Source organism: Salmo salar, chromosome ssa09 (genome assembly GCF_905237065.1).
Source record: "Salmo salar chromosome ssa09, Ssal_v3.1, whole genome shotgun sequence".
In the NCBI taxonomy this organism is placed as follows: domain Eukaryota; kingdom Metazoa; phylum Chordata; class Actinopteri; order Salmoniformes; family Salmonidae; genus Salmo; species Salmo salar.
Window position 1 is genome coordinate 60,139,806 of NC_059450.1, and position 21,483 is coordinate 60,161,288.

A 21,483-nucleotide genomic window follows, 5' to 3' on the forward strand; every position below is an offset into this window, starting at 1 on the left:
ACATTAGTTCACATTGACTTGTTATTTGTAATTTCCTTATTTTTCCTTATATGTGTATTGTTATCATTAGATAGGAACATAAGCATTTCGGTGCACCTGCGATCTGCAAATCTGTGTACGGGACCAATAAACATTGATTTGATTTTGATTTGATTACTATAAAATTACAGGCAGACTTACTTTAACTTACCTCTGTTTTAAAACGAGCCCAACTATAGGTGAATTTCAGCCCTAAACGAAAAGCAAAGCAGTTTTTCACTTGATTATAGTTGCTTCCTGGACATGTTTTTGATAAGATGCAGTGCAGGTTTCTCTTTTCATATAAGATAATACATAGAAATGTTAAAGTGTAGCTTTACTCCTTTCGCATGTCGTTAAGGACCCAGTATTGGGTATTATGGTAGCAGGCATACAAAAAACAATAATTGGAAGATTATTGTTGAACTGCTTGTCTTTGATGGAAATGTATGTCACAGTGTGCTTTTATTGATCATGTCCTCCTTGTCCCCAGTTTTCTTTTGCTGCTTTACAAAAGTTCCAATAACACCAATTCTCTCTGCTGCAAGCCCCACAGCCATATTGCCTGAGCACATTTTGCACATTCTCAAAACATTTTATTCATACATTCATACTGAGGTGAATTCGATTTTGAACCCCATTCGTTTTTTTTTTGTCCCACACAGTCATTGTGACGTCCCTCTTTCTTCTTCTGCAGGATTTCGGAGATGACGGCTCATTGTACATCACCAAGGTGACCACCACCCATACAGGGAACTACACCTGCCATGCTGACGGGTACGAGCAGCTCTCGCAGATGCACACGCTCCAGGTGAACGGTAAGCCGCCGCCTCTGCTCGGCGGGAACAGAATGGTACACTCTCACACTTCCTTCCGCAGCTGCGTCACAGCCAAATGCCTATCCACGCCAAATGTTGTTAAATCACACCTAAGGGTGCGCCTGGATACTTTGACTTGCCACCATTGAGACAGAGATATGTGAGGTGAAATTAAATGCTTACAGGGCTGTCAAGTTCTCTCTTTTTTTTTTTTAAATACGCTGAAAGGAAACTGGGAATGCGACATGAGCTTGTTGAGAGTGTTGTTTTGGATCTATAATTCTATCAGAGTGATTAAACTGCTTCCCTTTCTTTCAGGATTATCACTCAGTCAGATTTAACTAATCAAATAGCCCTTAGTTGTGTGAAAACGCTTTCAAGTGTTAGATTTGTAATTGGAAAGGAGGCCATGTCTTGTCGATGAGATTTTCATATTAGAGACATGAGTTGAGGCACGCAGGAAAAGATAGTACTTGCTGCTGTCTTAAAACACTCACTGCTGCCGAATTTCTGACAGAAGGACAATCGTTCGAAACAGACCGTTTCCATTAACGATGACCTTAAAGCACACACAGAATCACTCACAGTGTAGCTAATGATAATGTATTGCTTTAATTGGTTGAAAAACAAATTGGCTGGCCCGGGTAAATGCCGCCTGGCAAATGATTTTGGAAATGGATGGGGCGAAAAAGTTCATCTTTTGTGCTAACAGCCATCAGGGTTCACCGATGGCCTTTCGCTCAATTATGTGTCAAAACATTGAAAAAACACACATCAGAATTGTCAGGGGATAATGTTCACCTTTCTCTGGAAATACAGTTCAGGGTTCGGTCTAAAAAATATCATCTTTAGATAACCACTGCAGTATATTATATAGAAATGCATAAGGGCATAAGTATATGGTGTGTGAAAATTGTAAGAAATGCATTTAATTATGGTCAAATGCTTATTTATTTTATTGTACCTTTATTTAACTAGGCAAGTCAGTTAAGAACAAATTCTTATTTTTATGATCCATAGCACTTGAATAATGGAAACAACTGATTACAGCCAGATGACTCAACAAAAGCTCCTCTCGACAGGCTTTCCATATGTTATTACATGCATATTACATTGATCACTATTACAGGATTTTTAGACAAGTTAATCAGCACTGAGCAATTGCGGTGACAATTTGTGAAAAAAGCCACATGAGCATTATGCTTGTGCCTGGGGATGTTCATGTTCTATCTTGGTGTATGTATATGTATTCACGTAAATCGTATCCCTCGATTTGATAAAGTATGTCTTTCACAGTCTTGGTCCTCATTGGCTGTAGGGATGTGGGGCGTCCGTGTATGGTTCCCTCTCTCTGATGTTTGGAAACCCTCCATGGGTGGCCCAGAGCTAGCTGTGAGAACAGGCAGGAAGAAAGACTAATCACTAGGCAGAGAAAAAGTGTTTTCCATGGTGGGGGGGCCAGAACACTCCGACAGCCCCTATAATGGGGCATGCCTTGGTCGTGATGCTTGAGATGAAACACAGAGGGCAGGGGACTCACAGGGGCTACTAGTCAATTTGGTGAAAAGTTGAAAGTCTGAAACCACCCTTGAGTGTGCTGGCAAGGCTGTCTCCTGAAGAGCTATGTGTGTGGGCGAGGGCGTGTGTGTGCCTGTTTGTATGCGTGTGTGTGTGTGTGTGTGCGTGTGATACACACACTTCCATTTGCCACCAGTGCTGACGGGAGACTTGCTGTGTGATTGACGGCAGGCTGGGGAGTTTTATGATGGAGCTGTCAACCCTGCTGTGTCCTATACTCGTATCACTATGTCTCTTGTCACTCCTAGGAAGACATCAGGCTACAACATGTCTCCAACTCTGTCTGAATCTAGTTTTGAGTGTGAAAACCACTATGACTATATTTCACTTTGTGCCTGAGCTAAAGGAAATGGTGATTCGAACATAAACAAGAAGTGTTTTTACAAATGCATGCACAGCGGAAGATTGAGGCATTTTGGGAGGGAGGGAGGGAGGGAGCACCACCAAGCCACTTACATGAAAAATAAGAAGTGTTTAGAGAAATATATATATTTTTCTAGGTTAATAAGACCTTAGGGTCTCTTATATACAATGAGTGCTGACTGTAGTATATTAATTAGAAGTGGAACAGTGGAGTCTAAAGGCCGTCACTGTGTAAAGACGGCATGACCTCCAAAATTGTCTCCTAATCAAATCAGGTCTAACGTTATTTGCCACATGCGCCGAATACAACAAGTGTAGACTTTACCGTGAAATGCTTACTTACAAGACCTTAACCAACAGTGCAGTTCAAGAAGAAGAAAATATTTACCAAGTAAGCTAAAATAAAAAGTAATAATAAAAAGCAACACAATAAGAATAACAATAACGAGACCCATGACAAATCTTTTCAGTCTCCTGAGGGGGAATTTTTTTTTTGTGCCCTCTTCACGACTGTCTTGATATGTTTGGACCATGATAGTTCGTTGGTGATGTGGACACCAAGGAACTTGAAACTCTCGACCCGCTCCACTACAGCCCCGTCAATGTGAGTGGGGGCCTGTTCGGCCCGCCTTTTCCTGAAATGGTATCGATGTAACCGGTGGGAATCCGCTACATTAAACCATCGTTTTTATGATGCTTGACATAAAGAGTCAAACAACATTTTAAACTATACATTTAATGGATTTTAGTGGTGTTATTTCTGTCAGCTGGCTACCTTTATCTAACACCTGCTATGGCTCGTTCCGGTTGGTATGTTTGGCATTGCTGGGTGGCATACCTTCAAGCTGAGGCATGTTGTAGGGCAGCAGGTTCTAGGAACCAGAATGTTACTGGGAGCAGATGGCCATGGCACCAAATCACTCTCTAGTCTCACACTCAGCTGGCTGGCCAAAGGCTTCCTCTCCCTAGTCAAGCCCACAGGAAATAGTCTCTGTGGCACTCCTCTTCTCTCTCCTATGCTGCCTACCAGGGTAGCAAGGTAGCAATCTTTTCTGAAGCCTTGACGTTACTGCTCTTTGTAAGTCTATTTTAATCCTTAATAGTCTATTGATGCGCCTGTACATCAATCTAAGTAACATAAAAACATCCCCATCAAAAACGGTCAGTTTAAGCACCCTCCTGTGGCGGCCTTCCACATCTGCGGTGGAAGGTGGTCAAGCTACAGCGGTGTTTGTCAGACCATGAGACATCCCCCAAAAAATTATTCTCACGAAAACGTCTGTAACGTCCGAACGGTTTGGCCTGCAAACAGCCACTGTATGATTTCTTTTTTTACTTTTTTGAATATTATTATTTAACTTTTTGATTCCTAAAGGGGTCCTAAAATTCTAAATCAAATCGCTAAATGATCCATGGTATGACCATCTTAAAACAATTCCATATGTTAGCTTAGGCTTTTAGAGGTTAAATGGTATTACTGGTATTGTTTTTACCTCTATTTTAAAGTGGGTAAATAGGCCATAGATTTGGGGCACATTTGCTGTGACCCAAATGTCAATGACAGGATAGCATGTTGGAGTGGTCTAATGTTCCCAATTTACCTCTATCAGGACATTACTCTTAAATTCAACAGGGAAAGTGAAGTACAGGGAAACATACGGTCACAAACTGCCATATTGCCTTTGTTTACAAGGATTCCTCCACATAAAATTACAACAATATTGGAGGTGCACTAAATGAGTCAATAGTGCATTGACACACATTGATTAAATTCAACCTTGTAACTAATTTTTCAATAATGAAAATAATTTTTCAGCTCTCTTGGACCTTTGTCATAATACTATCAGGCTTAGAATGTGCTGTCCTTTCTAAGGATTATTCAAATATATTATTTTGATTTTGTACTAAGAAATATGTTAACAAGTTATAGGCACCCTGCATAAGAACTATGTCATACTTTCATAAGCAATGCATAACAATTACTCTTGTCAAAAACTGCAGGTTGACCTGTGGAATTCTGTGTCTATTGCTTATAAATGCCTGAACATTCGGTATAGTGCATTGCTTATAAATCTCTTATATAGAACACATCTTAAGTAAAGTTGTTAGACAAAAGTCGTGTCTCTTCCTGCAGCTCCTTTCCCCCTCCTCCCCTTGCCTGACAAAAGATTGCCCAAAATCAATGGTCGCCCAACAAAATCAATGGCCAGCCCCACCGAGGTTCTCTCCCTTATTTATCAAGCTGATTTGTTTGGCTTGCACGGATCTCGCCGAGCACACCAATGTTTCTAATGGCATTCAGCATATGCTGGAAATGCACTTGATCCTATTGATAGTATGTTAATGCAGAGGTGAGAAGTTAAATGGACTTGGCAGGCACTCTAAAAGAAAACTTCTTATCCAATAAGGCTGCCTCATTCCTCAAAAGCCCCGTAATTTTCAACAAAGTGTGTGGGCCTACATTAATCTTTTATTCTCTTCCTTCTTCCCACAATGCAGTTCCTCCCGTCATCCGTGTCTACCCAGAGAGCCAGGCCCGGGAGCCAGGGGTGACGGCCAGTCTCCGGTGCCATGCTGAGGGTATCCCCAACCCACAGCTGGCATGGCTGAAGAATGGCATGGACATCGCTACCAAGCTGTCCAAACAGCTCACCCTGCAAGGTGGGTTCCATCTAGTCGCAGGTGGGGAATAGGGTTAGAAATTGGATCAAGCAACGCTGGCATACATCTGGGTCATGTTCAATAGGGTATACCGAATCAAAACAATTTGCAAACAAAATGGAAATATGTGTTCATATTGGAGAAGTTAAGCTAGTACCTCCCAGTTTCACTCCATTTCAAAATGTTTTATTCTAGTGTCAAAATTGACACTAGAAATTGGGTAATTTTGGTTATAAAGTCAGTCTCGTCTAAAACGGAGTTTGGAACATCTGTGCGTCACAAGGGGTAAATGAAGGTTGTGTTTTGATTTGACAATGTCCATTTGCCCACTAACATGGGTTGAACAGCTGCGGTGATTGCGCTCTATCCAATAGCATAGACAGTGAGACAGGGCTGCCCAGCAGCTCAGACTTTTTTTTACATAGGACGTCACGCATTTCCTTACTTGAGAATTACTGCACCAAACACCTTAGTTAGATGTAAAATTGCACAACTAAAAGATCCTCAGCAAAAACGTCAACATTTATTGCACTTTTCTTGAGTTATCTTAGATTAATTCTGGTGATTTGAAGGAAGTGAAACGGGCTTCCACAGTGTCTCATGTGGGACAAACATGGAATCGGTCAGGAAACACTCCTCCAAGACTGAAATCTCGTTTTTCTTATGAGCAACAGAAAAACACACGTGCCAATCGACGTGTTCAGTGGCTCTTCTTAGTGCTTTTGGTGTGACATCAAAATCATTCCCCAGATGGGGAGACACCCTACCGTTAGCGACAACTAGATCAACACAGTACACAATGACTCCCACTACATGCCGCAACTTTGCAAGGTCTCCCATTTTGACATCTTCCAATCCTGTTAAGACCCCTCACTCTCCCGTCTCCTATCCTATTAGTCTCAGTTATGTAATGGGGTGACTTTGATCAAAATTGGCAAACATCTCTTAAGTGTCACTGTCAACACACAAATGGTATTTTATCTGCATGTGCCACACTTACTGACAGTGTCTGTGTGCATGTGTGGGCATACGTGCGTCCGTCCGTTTGTCTGTCTGTGTGCGTGTGTGTCTGAGCGCGTCTGTCTGTGTGCTCATGTTTTCTTTTGTGTCAACCAGCTAACGGAAGCGAGGTGCACATCAGCAACGTCCACTTCGAGGACACGGGGGCGTACACCTGTATCGCCAAAAACGATGCCGGGGTGGACGAGGACATCTCCTCCCTGTTTGTGGAGGATTCGGCGCGCAAGACCCGTATGTATAAGTCATGATGTCTCCTTTGCGTGTGTGTATCCTTCCCTGGGGATAATGGAGACACGCAGCTCAAAACATTCAATAATTCATCCAGTCACTTGTTAATAGTTTATAACAAATGTAATAATAGAACTTCAGCTAGAGAAATAATAGATAGCTACACACAATATTATTGTCTCCTATCTAGTGGTTTGGTGGTTTGGCTATGGAGGCTAATGGTTGTCATTAGTAACAGGGTACCTATTCTAATACTATGTTAATGGGTGTGTTGTTACTGTTTATCTTAGATTCTTATTTAATTGAGGGAGATTTGCACTGATGGTCCCGTCATCAAAAGGCGTGTGAAATTAGTTCAGCTTTTTGAGGAAATGTTTGGGTGGCCCTAAGGGACAAAGTAGAATTGGGATACAAGTACGTGTTCAGAACAGACACAGTCCTATTCATCATGGGACTTTCCAAAATGTAAAAAAAATAAGAGATCAATCCCTGATTAGCGAACCACGTTGTCGCTAATCCTCTTCTCTCCTAATAAGGAAGGCCAGACTCTAGTGGATTATGACACCCAGTGCCATCATTAAAAGGGTGAAATTATGGCACTGGGTGGCATTTTATCTCCATGGCAATTTCCTAACGTCCACAAGGGGCAACGCGAGTGTCTATTACCATTTAGTAGGTGTGTCGGCTATGGAGTTTAGGATGGGCATAAACTGCAAACTACGGCTTAGAGGATTGCGGGTTCAATCCCAGTGCTAGGCACTCTTTTTGTATTTTTTGTTTTCCTGCTCAGAATGAATAGCTAAACTTAGGTTTCAGTTTCACTTTTGCACAGTTTGACTGGCAGCTAAAATAGGGCAAAAATATTCTGTAATTAGAACGGTAGCGCACTCTTTACTCTATAGACGGCCCCACGTGCCACGCCACGTCTCTGTTGCTGCAGTTACGGGGGAGGGATGGTGTTTTATTTGGAGCTTGTGTTGTAATAACAGCACGTCAAAAGCGAACGGAGCAACTCTAACTCTCAAGTCACTCACATGTCCCCTTCGATGATGCATCAGGTTTAGCTGCTGTCCCAGCGACAGTGACACACTCCACGTGCCGTCACACATCACAGGATCACTCAGAAGTCAGTCAGTTGCCTCCTTTGAAGATTTGAAGCCACCGAGTGTGATGAAACTGCTCAGGGGTTTGACACACACACACTGGTGGCCATTTTGGATCATCCCCAACCCAGAGAGCATACTTACTCTTGGGTCAGAATTCAGTCAGTCTCCTCCTTTGAAGCTTTGAATTCACTGTGTATGATGAAACTGCTCAGGAGGTCTGCACACTTGCGACCATTTTGGATCCACAGCCCATAGTCAACATCAAAGAGATAGCGGCGTGGATGTTGAAATAGTCCACCACTACATTATAACCACCCAGCAGCACCACAATGCATGTTTGACCTCGTCTGGTCTCCCCTTATTACCCCTGTGGGCTGTCTACTTATCCAGGTGCTCAGCTTGCTCTGCTAGACCACAATGCAGACTGCCTCGGGTTGCCTCTCTAGCCCTGAGGCTATGTTAGCTCTCTTAGTCAGGGTGTAAGCTGAAGCTCCGCTGTGCACAACTGATGCATCCCACCACTCTCTCTCTTCTGCATCGAGAGAGAGAGAGAGAAGAGAGAGAGAGAGAGAGAGAGAGAGAGAGAGAGAGAGAGAGAGAGAGAGATCAACAACTGCAAGGTGATACACAGTAGGCAGTTGAGCACATTTTATGTTTTGTAATAAACCTAAATTCACTGTATTACAGCCATCACTGGAAAGGGATGTAGCCTTACAGTAGGGTATTGAACACCACTTTGTTTATGACGTACTGTAGCCAACTTTCTTATATCCATATATTAACATAGACTTGTGAAAGATACTTGTGATCAGCTGATGCATGTGATATATGGTCCATGTGACCTGCCCTTCATATAACCATTGTAACTTGTGTCCCTGGGCTGGCTAGCTTTAACCTTAGCCAAGCTATTCCTAGACATCTCTTGTCTCCCTCTTCCCTCCCGCCGGCCCTCCCTTCCTCACCTCCCTCCATCCCTCCCTCCCATTTGATAACTGTCTGCTGTGCCTTAATGACCTCCCATCTTTACTGGGAACGATTCAACCCCTTTTGCAGCTGGAGCCGTGTGGGAACTTTCAACTCGATACTGTCGACCATCGTTTGCTAGAGCTCCTTCATATCATCCTTTATGTTTTTAGGTAGATGTCATGTCATACCACATGTCTTATATTTTATTTTCTCCTGTCCACTATTGTCACTGTGTGAGTTTTCACTCTTGCAAATGGCTCAGTAGGCTGCATGGTTCATACATCAGATATCTAGTACAAATAAATACAAGTATCTTGACTGTCGTATTCAACGTAGTGTTGATAGATTGCTGAAATAGTTACAGTAATAGTAAACAGTAGTGTGAGAAACATGATACTCGGAGCAAAGAATGAATCCCACTCAGTGGATTCACCTTGAGCTTGTTCAAGGTCAAAAACCTGCTTGTCGCCTCCGCGAGAGTCAATAGTTTTTCTTGAAGCTGTTGGTGCACTTCATCACCGTCAAAAAAAGCAAGCAGACAATATTCAGAGTGCTCCTCAAGAGTCAACGCCAGGGGTTGTGGGTTCGATTCCCATGGAGGGACCACTACAGAAAAAAGTATGAAATTGTAGGAAATCACTACTGTAAGTCGCTCTGGATAAGAGCGTCTGCTAAATGACAAAAAACATATTAGAATAATTTGACCAGAACTGGTGCTAAACTGGCATGAATATCTGCCCTGCATTTAAAAATGGCTGCCAATTATTTCTGGGGCGTGACGCAGGAGCGTTTGTTGACGTTCGTTTCTTTGTGCCTTGGCCAAAACATAGAGAGGGACATGTGCCTACAGCCTACGCATGTGAGTACTGTGTGTGTGTGTCAACGTGTGTGTGTGTGTATCAATCTCTCCCTCAACGTCAGAAAGACAAAGGAGCGGATCCTGGACTACGGGAAACAAAAGGCAGAACACGCCCCCGTTCACATCGCAGGGGTTGTAGTGGAGTGGGTCTAGAGCTTCAAGTTCGTTGGTGTCCACACCACTAAAGACCTATCATGATCCAAACCCACCTCTTCCCCCTCAGGAGGCTGAAAATATTTGGCGCGGGCCCTCAGATCCTCAAAGAGTTCTACAGCTGCACCATCTTGACTGGCTGCATCACTGCCTGGTATGGCAACTGCTTGGCATCCAACCGCAAGGCGCTACAGAGGGTAGTGCATACGGCCCAGTACATCACTGGGGCTGAGCTCCCTGCCATCCATGACTTCTATACCAGGTGGTGTCAGAGGAAGGCCCTAAAAATTTACTCCAGCCAAGTCATAGACTGTTCTCTCTGCTACCACCCGTCAAGCGGTACTGGAGCGTCAAGTTTGGGACCAAAAGGCTTCTGAACAGCTTCTATCCCCAATCCATAAGGCTTCTGAACAGTTAATTAAATGTCTACCCGGATTATTTGCATTGACCCCCTTTTTTTGCTCTGACTCTCTTGCACTGGCTCTATGCACGCTCACTGTACTCTACCCACACACTCACACTTACTACACTGACACTCCAACACACACATACATACCCCACACACACACACACACATATGCTCACACACACGAAACACACACACACACATGCATATTGACGCCACACACAAGCACACACACACGAACACATAGACACACTTTCAAAGTTTCTCACACTCTTCACATATGCTTGTGTATAGCCTCGTTATTCTTATTGTATTGTGCTACTATTTCCTTTTTTTGTTAGCACATTTTTACAACTTTTTAACTCTGCATTGTTGGGAAAGGGATCGTAAGTAAGCATTTCACGATAAAGTCTACAGCCGTTGTATTCGGCGCATGTGACAGATACATGATTTTGATTCGGGGTGTTTAGGTGTGTGTGTGTGTGTGTGTGTGCGTTCGTGTGTGTGTGTGTCAATCGATGCCCATCACATTCGATCACATCATGCTTTCACACTGTGTTGGCCACGGTTCACAGTCCCTATGCAGAAACCTAAGCTGTGGTGCCAGCAACAGCAGTGTCATGGCCTGTCTGTCTGGCTGTGGGTCTGCAGGGGCTCCATTGTGAAGCGTTTGTAGGGCCTATGTATGGCACCCTTGAGCATGTGTCAAGCATGTACTGTATGGTGCATTAGGGTGTGCAGGCTTTTGTTACAGCCAAGCACTAACACACCAAATTCAACAAATCCTTGAGATCTTAGTTGAATCAGGCCTTGTAGGGTATTGTGAATGGGAGAGCGACAGGCTTTTGTTACGGTCCAACACTACCTTGACAATTTCAACAAATCATCAAGCCCTTGAATCAGTTGAATCAGCTTCATAGGACATTGCCAATGATGTGTGGTGTATTGTAAGGCCAGTGTGTGACATTATGACGACTCGGGGAAGGCTGTCGGAGACCTGCACTTTTCTCCCAGACGAAAATATACATTATATGATTAAAAAAGTATAGCGAGGCTATAATATCTAAAAGTAAAGTTTCCATCACTCGGAGTCTTAACAGCTTGCCGTCGGGAAAGTACTTATTTGAAACCATCTGAAACATTTATCCTGCTTTTTCTCCTGACGAGGTAAAATCACATGGGTAGCTCCACACTTCTGTCTCACCAATTACTTGCACTTTTGAATTTTTCAAGGATTTTCCCCTCCCAGGATTAAATCGTTGGATATTTTTTTCTTTTAAAAGATGATACACCATCCCCCCAGTAGTCAGTTCTCTCCATAGACTTCCACCTCCAATTATAGAATAGTCTTACACCTTTGAAGAATTCCATTTCGGCATTACCCGGTATAGTATGACTGGGTTGTTTTTCAATCCAGCTAAAGTTATCCTTCCAATAATGAATCGGCAGGATTAAGCTTTTAAAAACAACTGCAGCAAAAAATTTAAACCTGGTTGAACATTAATCCATTTACAGCGTTTCATAGCATTTGAACAGGAAGAATTTAAGTTGATGTACACTTAAGTCGATGGTGATACAGCATAGTTGTTGGTGGGCAAATATTGTCACGTTCCATTTTGTTTGTGTGTGTGTCTCTGAACTGATTTGTCATCTTTGCCTGGACGATCACATTCTCTAAGCTCTTTGTATGGCATTTTATTAACTTGTATTTCAATCTTTCCATAACCTATCTATCCATTCATAACTGATGTGTCATGGTCAGACCGTGAAACAGGAATGTTAATGAATCCAATTGAAATCTGTGTCATCATCATGTCAATAAAGCCAGGCAGTATTTCGACAAAGTTATTTATAACCAGCTATAATTAAAACATATCCTCTGTCTCAATTTTACTATGCTGCCAGGTCAATTTGCATAACAACTGACACACACAGCAGACACAACGTGCCAATGTTGCCAGGCGACTCAATCCCAAACACAGGCTGGTAAATCCAATGAATCATGGTGGGAGAAGAATAAAGAGAGGAAGACACCCAGGGTGATTGTGTCGCGAAGCATATTTTCATTTGCATCTGCCGACCTAGCTAAGTTGGGGATGCCTTGCATCACCTCTTAATTCAGTCAGTAAGTCTGCTAGCTGCGATGTCAGGATGTTTCAATCCACAGGCACTGTGCCCAAATGTTGTAGCCGTGTGCCCTTGTAAGCAGAGCAAGTTTGTGTTGTAACCTTGCTGACGGGAAGGTGTTATGTGGGGAATGTGGAGTCCCGGCATAGTGAACCCCGCGCATAGCTGTTTTTTAATATGGATGACGAATATGATTTATGTGCCCCTTGTATGGTTTAGAACGAGCGAAATCTTTCTGCCCTGTGATGAATAGCATCATATTAATGCGTTATTGGAAAAGACTTGGGCACCAAGACCTCATCTCATAACCTTCCTCCTTCCTCCATTTTCCCCAGCAGTACCAATTTGGCGCTTTTTTGAACACCACCAGAAACTGGAACAATTCAGTGTTCCCCTGCCACTCCCCCTTTTCTTTCCACGCTAATCTTTCATCTACAGCAGTTCTCTGTGTAACTTTAACTCAGTTCTTTTAAATGAGATAGAAATGTATGCACGAGCGCAAGAGAGTGGGACTTGACAAAGCACCTTTGAAAGATTACGCTAACAGGTCTGTTTTGCCACTACCAAAGCAGTGGCACAACTGTTTTGGCAGTTATTTGTATTTATCTTTCTCTACTCTCTCCACACACCAGAAGAGAGGGTGAGAGAATGAGCAGCATCAGAAGAGGGAAAGATTAGAATTGGAACTGAATTGGGTCCCAAGATTGGTTTGCCAACAGCCAGGAAAATGGAAGATGGAATGGAAACAGGGGGTTGTAGGATGGATGAACGATAGGAGAAGGTCGTTGTGCATATACGGTGGGAAAATAAATGTAAATGTAAATGTAAATGTAAAATGTAAAATAAGGATAGTCAAAACAAAATGGGGCTGTTATTTGCATTTTGCTCCTGAATAGAAAATCTTACATTTTCCTGTGATAGGCCGATCTCACTCAGTATGCAGGCTCTGAGTGTTCATCTATTTTTGTGACGAAATGAGCACGTCTTTTTAAGAGGCATATCATTCTCAACTCAAAAGGCTCTGAGGGCTTTGCAGGGTTGTATTCCAGGTCACGCATTAAATTTGCTTGGTTGTTATGCAGCTCAAGTTTCCAATTCCATGTTATTAGTTGTCTCAAAGTGAATTTAATGACAATTACCGCGTTTTTAGTTAGGAAAAACATGTAGCCCCTTTAATGACCTATGGAACTCATCTACGCTCGATATATGTGTAGACTTTTAATGATAACTATAGTAATAACTAATACATAAAACACGTACTTATTGCCGGATAATTACCTGAGGCGTACATTTATTGTATTCAATATCTTTCATTGCATGTGGTACATGCTTTGGCGGTATAAAACACAGAGGGCTTTTTAGGTGGGCTAACAAAACAGTAACAAACAAATGCTTTTTGTTTCTATGTATTTACAATATACAATCTGGATTGTGTTTCACCCTCAAGTGTTTGGTATTCAATTATTCTAAAACATTATTCCATTATTCTATTTTATTCAAAAATTATTCTATTGATTAGTTATTGCAATAAGTATCAAAGAGACGGTTTTCTTCAAAACATACATTTTGTTTTGTCTAAATTGGTATGTGAATTCTTACACAGGGATAAGCATTAATTCCACACTAATGCACTCTGTCTTTCTTTTCTTCTCTTCCCCTTCAGTGGCAAACATTCTGTGGAGAGAGGAAGGTATGTTGGTATTTAAACCATTTGTTGACTATCATGTTATACAGTAGATTACTATAACATGTTATAAAGTAGATTAAATGGTTTCATTTGACACAATTTCAATGGACATGTCAAGCTGTCCTCATAAAGATACCGTACATTTGTTTCTATAAAGTCAGTTTCTAACGAACATCTAATAACTGGGTCCGTTTTCAGTTATGTTGAAGTAGCTAATTACCTACCTACTCAACTGTTACATTTTAACGGTGCTGTACATCGTGCTCCATGCCACTTAACATAGTAGTTTGTTGTTAACCTTGTAATAAAACCTGTCTGACTTGTAACAAGGTTGCATTTCTCGCCAGGTCTTGGAATTGCCAATATGTTCTATGTGTTTTACGAGGATGGTATCAAAGTCATCCAGCCAGTGGCATGTGAGATCCAGAGACACATAAAGCCCAGTGAGAAACTACTGGGACTTCAGGTGAGACGTTTTCCACAAGAGAAACACGTCCAGTTCATGTAGCATTGTAGGGCTACTGCTAGCAGATTAGCTGTTAGCTAATTAGCATTATTAGCTTGAGGACCAACCACCTAGAAGTACGATTCCTTCAGGTGAAATGCCTTCTAACAGAAACACGTCCTCTTCGTGTAGCACTGTGCTTGGTATAGAGGGCTAGCCTAACAAATCAGCTTTAGCTAGCTGTTAGCTAAACAGTGTTCATATAATTAGCTTAGGACCGACCACCTGCGTTGCTATTATCAACACTTTGATAATTATTTGTGTATTTCACATTTGATCTTGCAAACCTGTCACAATCTTTTATTCAGTGAAATGGTTGCATCTCATAACAAAAGGGGAAGTTCATTGTTTCTCTTGTCATCACTACTGTTTCTCATATATTTGATTAAGTGAAAGATCATGCACTTCTGGAGGGTTGTCAACTCCCAAAAGTCTCTCTCTCTCTCAAGTCAGGCTCCTCATTGAATTGCCGTTTGACATCGAAATGGTTCTCGCTCTCTGCTGCGTCTTCCCTTTTGAACCGGCGTATTATTCAAAGCCGGTCGCTGGTAGATGCCCCTCAGATTTACACATGTACTCAAATGGGTGCATTCCTCCTTTCTCCTTTCATTCCTCCTTTCATCAAAGAGCCTATGTTTATTGGACAGCTGTTATGTGCGAAGGCGAGCCATGAATGCACAACGAGAGACGACATCTGCGTTAGGATATCAATAACGGGGAACTCTATGACAGCAGCACAAGCTCTGTCTACGAAGAATGTTGTGTGAGCATCTATGTGGCGTGTCTGTGGCTGTTGGTTTGTGTGTGGGGTACTACTGGACAGAGAGGATGACTTTCCGAGGGAGGCGAAGATAGACTACTGTTGATTTTGCCAATGCATCAAGCCCATTCTGGAAATGGCGCTCACATCTCACATTCTTGATTGATCATTCATGGTAATGACCCAATAATTAATTATTCTTAAGTGTTATGTGGGCGTCTTACTGTGATACACATGCCAGCTGAGGAAGCGATGCTGTTCGAAATTCAGTGGCGAGGCAGATACATATCCTGAGGCAGGAAGCAAGGGGGGCTAAAGAACAGGGATGTTTAGGTTGAAGGATTGTGTTTGTCGTGTCCAAGGCTAAGAACTAGTCTTGCTCGTACCACAAAATCAAATATGATCTTGGTATGTTACAGAGCCCAAATTGTTCTCACCGACAACCTTTACAGCATGTTTTCTATACTTCTAAAGCTTTCCATTCAATCCAAGGACAATGTTGGTAGAAAATAGCAAGAGTTTTTCTTCTGCCTACCTGCCTAGGGTTTCGCACATGCTCAGTTGCGACATACTGCAGTGTTGTCTACAGGAGGGTAGAGGTAGAGTCTCTGAGGTATTCAGTCTCCAGATGGCTTCTGCTTTGATAAAGTGGGAGAAATTAAAAATATGATTACATCCCACAGTTTTAATAGTTTCCTTCACAAACACATCCATGAAAATGGAACTTTGTTTATCTTGTTGACTGCCAATTCTGTGATTTGAATTAAAAGGTCTAACAGCTACAGTTGCCATGTGATGACACAAACATGAGCACCCACATGAACAGAAGCCTTGAATTAAGACCTATGTGTAGTATTGGCATGATACATTGGCAAATCAACAGTAGATTATCTTTGCCTCCCTCTGAAAGTCATCCTCTCTGTCCAGTAGTACGCACACACAAATCAACAGCCACAGACACGCCACACACATGCACACACACACACAAAATCCGTCATTCACAGTCTCCACTGGATGTCAGAGTTAAGGTTTCACACCTCTTTCCCGAGAGTATTGGGCCCGCGGCGGTGTGGCGATGTGTGACATCTGTCAGAAAACCCCCCTCTGTGACAGCAGGACGCGAGTGAGTTCATCCTCCTAAGGCCATGGCTCAAACTAGGCCATGAGGCCTCAAACAAATCTTCCCTTAGTCCAGAACAGAGAACAGACGCTGGGCTGAGCCAGGCTCACAGGCCACGGGAGGGGACAGGGAGCGGAGAAAGGGACATAGCAGGGGATAGAAGGACAGAGCATACTATGGTATATATACTATGGTATTCACTGTAGTGTTTTTGCAGACTTTATTGTAGTATTCACTCTAGTATTTTTGAGCACTATTGTAGTATTTACTATAGTATACTGTAGTTTTTATAGTTTATAATAGTATAAATACTGTAGTAAAAGAAAAGTGTAGTATATACTTAAGTAATTCATGTAGGGTTTTTGCAGATTGTAGTATACTGTAGTATTTACTGTAGTGTTTTTGATGACTGTACTATACTGTAGTATTTACTGTAGTTTTTTTGCAGACTGTAGTATAGTGTAGTATTTACTCTAGTATTTTTGCGGATATTACTGTAGTATTTTCTATAGGGTTTTTGTTTTATTATCTTGTATATAGAAGTAGAGGCTTTCTCCTTCAGGAAACCTACTGGAGAAATATTAAAAGACCATTTACTATAGTATTGTAGAGTATACTACAAAATGCTATAGTAAGTACTACACATGATCGAGGGATACTGCAGTGTGTAGTATAGCATTCTACAGTATACTACAGTTGACTATAGAATTCTATAGTAAGTACTGTAGTATTCTATAGTGAAGTAGTATTTTTTTCATGTGGGCAGGATGCCAATGTTAGCCAGGATTGCACACGGGCAATAGGGAGGTGTGTGTGTGTGTGTGTGTGTGTGTGTGTGTGTGTGTGTGTGTGTGTGTGTGTGTGTGTGTGTGTGTGTGTGTGTGTGTGTGTGTGTGTGTGTGTGTGTTGGGATAAGAGAGACTTGGACTTGGAGTTAGCTGATAAGGGAATGACTCGAAGACAACACAGGGGAAGAAAGGAGATAGAGATCATTTGTTTTTTAATGTGTCATTTTGATAAATGTTTCACAATACATGTATTAACTGTGTGTTTTATTTTCAGGCTGAGGTTTGCCCCATGTCAGTGGGGGAGGTCAAGCAGAAGTGTGTGTGGTCATCAGCGGTTAACGTGAAGGACAAGTTTATTTATGTCACACAGCCAACCTTGGCCAGAGTGCTTGTGGTCGACATCACGTCTCAGAAGGTTGTCCAGGTAATTTCGGCCACAAAAATTGGATAATCAAGATCATCTTCCCATTTGGACAGGTCCTGCTGTGGGGTGTTATGAGTACCGGTATGCAGTAAACACAATAACGAACCACAAATACGGCATCCATATTAGGAAGACCCTTAGTTGTCATACGAAACAACACATGTCCAGTAATAGGCTACAGTACACAGCAATGGATGTAATGTTGTATTGTTTAAAATAAATTGCTGTTCTGCCTTTTTCATATCTGCACTCATTCTCCTTCACTCAGTTAATATTGTATTTTTCCATTCGTAGAGGAAGCCTCAAGTCGGATGGACCTGGAATATTTGTTTCACATTTTCAATGAAATTTTGATCTACACTTTTTTGAATCTGGAACCATTCATAAAGCAAATGTTGTTTTTCCGAACATCATTAAACAAATTATGAAGTTGATGAGTCTGAGAGGCTGGCAATCATTTAGCACTCTAGCTATTCTGGTCAAGGGAAGGACACAGACTTTTTCACAAACCCTCAGTTGAGTCAGACTTCATTTAGATACAAATGCACTGAACTTTAGGAACTCAATTATTTTCTGTAATAGAGATTTGGATTTTGTTGTTTCAATGTCTTTTCCATCAACCGACCTCTGCAAAGTCTTTGTATGGCATTTCAAAAAAATTGTCCATCCTAAAAAAACAGTGAAAGAGTGGTCCCGTAGCTCAGATAGATACAGGTGATTGTATTACATACTTTACGTCCTTTCACAGCCAGTATATCAGCTTATCAGTGGTGTAGTGGAGGGTAAACGCACATAAATGTTGTTTACACGCTTTTTTTATTTACACACGCAGAATAATTCCTTGAAAACGTAGGGAGAGTTACTTTATTCACCGTGAACGGCGATCAGTGTTTACCCACCTATTTTTTTTTTTTACCACTGTTGACCATGATATCGCAAAAAAGAATGTCAGCCTGACATCATTGCAGTTTTGCCTGCTGGGAATGGTTAACCCCATGATGAACAAAAAGGCTCCGACGTTCTTACAGTAGGAGAGTACCTTGAGCAGAGCACGTTGTGTATGTGCCGGGTTAAAAAGGTTTGTGCGTCTCGGAGTAAAAGGACTCCGCGGGGGGGGGGCCAGAAGGCGCCCAATTTCTGCTGCTGAAGGCTCCCTAGGGTCAAACCAGTAGTCAGGTTGTTGCGCTGGCGACCATCACAGGCTCGTTATTGGGTCACCTGGAGGTTTGGCTTCATTACTTTAGATGAGCTAACGCTAATTAGCCACCTGATCCTCGCTCAGCTCTACCAAGGAAAGGAGAAGGGGGGGGGGGGTCATTTGGGGTCTCAGTTTATTTACCCATCTTCTCTTTTCGCTTTCAAAATGGAGTTGTACTTTATATTGACTGGCTAGGTGTAGCTTTAATGAGTGTGATGAGAAATGTCCTGCCACTATATTGTATGGATCATCCATCAACTTTATAATTTTGTATGAATTTAAATAGAACATCAGCGTACTGGATTGATTCTGTCTAATTCATAGCATATCCACTATCACAGACACCGATTAGGTACAGTACATGTGAATATGGATGGAATAATACTGTCAAGTCCTCGAGAGGCAGAAGTTGCCGGAGAAGAACAACAACAATGTCCACCCCTATTCCATCTGATGACTACATGCTCAGCGATTAGTTATGACTCAACACATCTCTCTCATATCTCCTTGTACGATAAATCCCCTCGAGTTGTTTACTCTCACAGTAATACCATACACTTTAACATGAAGCAGCCAGGTAAAATGCTCAATTAAGATTTTTACGGGGAGAAAAAAAACAAACACTACTTCACCATACTTCAGCTTGTTTTGGTGTCTAATTTCCCAGAAAGAAAGAAAAAAATTGCTTTTTGTGCCAAGCTAGGTGTAAAAAGCTGGAGTTGTGTTGTTTTTCTCACTGTGTGTTTTCTACTGTCAATCCGCACCCGAGTGGACATAATGCATGAGTGCCACACACACATGACTCATCTGTCGGAGCCGGCTGGAACACATCGTAGCCAGGTGTCAAAGAATGGAAACGGATTGAAAGCAATTACTTCGGTGTTGTAGAGCAATTGCACTGTCACCACTCGATTTGAAAAGCCGCTCTACGTCCAAACACCTCATACATAAAAAAGGTCGAGCCTCCCCTTTGTCTTGTTAAAAAGGAAAACTTGACTCTTCCTGTCAAATCCAATGCATTAGCGAACGGGGAAAGTTGTGATATGCACCGTGCCGAGCGTCAAAGGGTATATCTGTCTAAGAACAGTGTTGAATTGTCCTGATTTGCTCTTTAAGTGCAGACCTGTCTTCAAATAGTTGTGCTTGCTTCAAGCTGTGCTTGATTGAGCTTGCCTGATGTGACGGAATCAATGGAAAAGTCCCAAAAGTGCAAACCCTGTCCACCTGGCACTCCAGGAAGGCTAAAGCAAATGATCAGACTGGGTAAGTAGAGTGTGCTATTTGAGGTTTGTTTTTGTGTGTGTGCTTTCAGACGGTGAGCACAGACCCCTACCCAGTGAAGCTGCACTATGACAAATCCCACGACCAGGTGTGGGTCCTCAGCTGGGGAGACATGGAGAGGAACTTTCCTACTTTGCAGGTAACTGTTTGGCATCACACCGAAATGCACTATATAGAGTAGTGTTACGTGTTCGTCTTGATACTAATGATTTATACAATTGGGTCTATGTATGTGAAATAAGCAGTATTTAGTGTAAACTCACTGTTTAATGGCAATACTATTTTATGTGTTATGATATGGCATAAAAACACTGCGTTGTGACATTTTCGGAACACTACTATTCATTACTTTTCTTCCAATGGGATACATTATCAACTATCAATCCAAGTTTGGTCAACAACCCTTTCCCAAATGGCGTAGTACTAGGTGGCATTTTCTGCTCAATACAAGTTATTAGCCTGCACTGCTTTTGGATTGTTAGGAGGTTCCAGTCTCTCTAGTGCATTGTGGCATAATTAAGGCTACCTTTCCTGTATGCGCACACTGATACAAACACACACAGAGGACCTCTCCTCCCAGTGTGAGTTCATGTCAGAAGCGATGCAGGAGGCAAACACAGTGAATAATTCATGATGGCCATGTTAAACATCTCCCCCATCTTCTCCTCCTTTCCCCTCCTCCCCCTCTCCTGGTGTGGTGCTAGGTGATCAATCAGGCCAGCGGGAGTGTGTCCCACCATACCGTCCACACCCAGCCGGTTGGCAGACGCTTTGATAGAGTGGAGGATTTCTTCATTCCTGCCGCCAGCCTCATCATTAATCACATCAGGTATGTCAGTGTCGGTATGTGCGTGTGTGTGTGTTTGAGAAAGAGAGTCAGAGTGTGTTTGTTTGTGGGTGGGTGGTTGTGTGTGCGCGAGAGAGTCAGTGTGTTTGAGTGTGAATTTAAATACAGCCCCCCCCCCCCCCTCCTCGAACCACGCCCCCCTGCCTTCCGAAAAGCAGGGGGAGGTGAGTTTACTGACCCACTGCTCGTCAGCAACATATGCAGAGCAGATCGATTTGGTGCCTGTGCTTTTGACGGGTGCTCACCGAGACTCAGTCCTGAGCTGCTGACACACCGAGGCTTAACTTGATACAGAAGGCCTAGCGCAATACCAAACGCTCAGGTGGTGTTGGAGTTGTGGAGAAAGCCAAGTGCCAAGCCGGAAGTATCTGGGATTTAAGGATGTTAACAGACTCCCGGAGAGTTGCATTCGCAAGCCCTAGTTGTAATTAGGTCCACTAAGACTTGTCTGATAGGGTTGCTAAAAAAAACATGGCAAAGTACTGAGAATGTACACTACCGGTCACAAGTTTTAGAACACCTACTCATTCAAGGGTTTTTCTTTATTTTTACTATTTTCTCCATTGTAGA

General features: G+C 42.4%; 1 protein-coding gene across 5 annotated transcripts in view; it reads left to right on the plus strand.

Annotated features, from left to right (window-relative positions):
* LOC106611554 (follistatin-related protein 5) overlaps positions 1-21,483 on the plus strand; it is a 161,281-nt gene that overhangs the window by 124,320 nt on the left and 15,478 nt on the right. For all 5 annotated transcript variants that reach the window (XM_014211881.2, XM_014211882.2, XM_045723863.1 and 2 more), the window contains 8 exons: positions 716-836; positions 5,277-5,438; positions 6,555-6,689; positions 13,967-13,993; positions 14,338-14,456; positions 17,438-17,587; positions 20,098-20,205; positions 20,771-20,895. In XM_014211881.2, the coding sequence (XP_014067356.2) occupies positions 716-836; positions 5,277-5,438; positions 6,555-6,689; positions 13,967-13,993; positions 14,338-14,456; positions 17,438-17,587; positions 20,098-20,205; positions 20,771-20,895 (947 nt within the window). The remainder of the gene's footprint in view (positions 1-715; positions 837-5,276; positions 5,439-6,554; positions 6,690-13,966; positions 13,994-14,337; positions 14,457-17,437; positions 17,588-20,097; positions 20,206-20,770; positions 20,896-21,483) is intronic.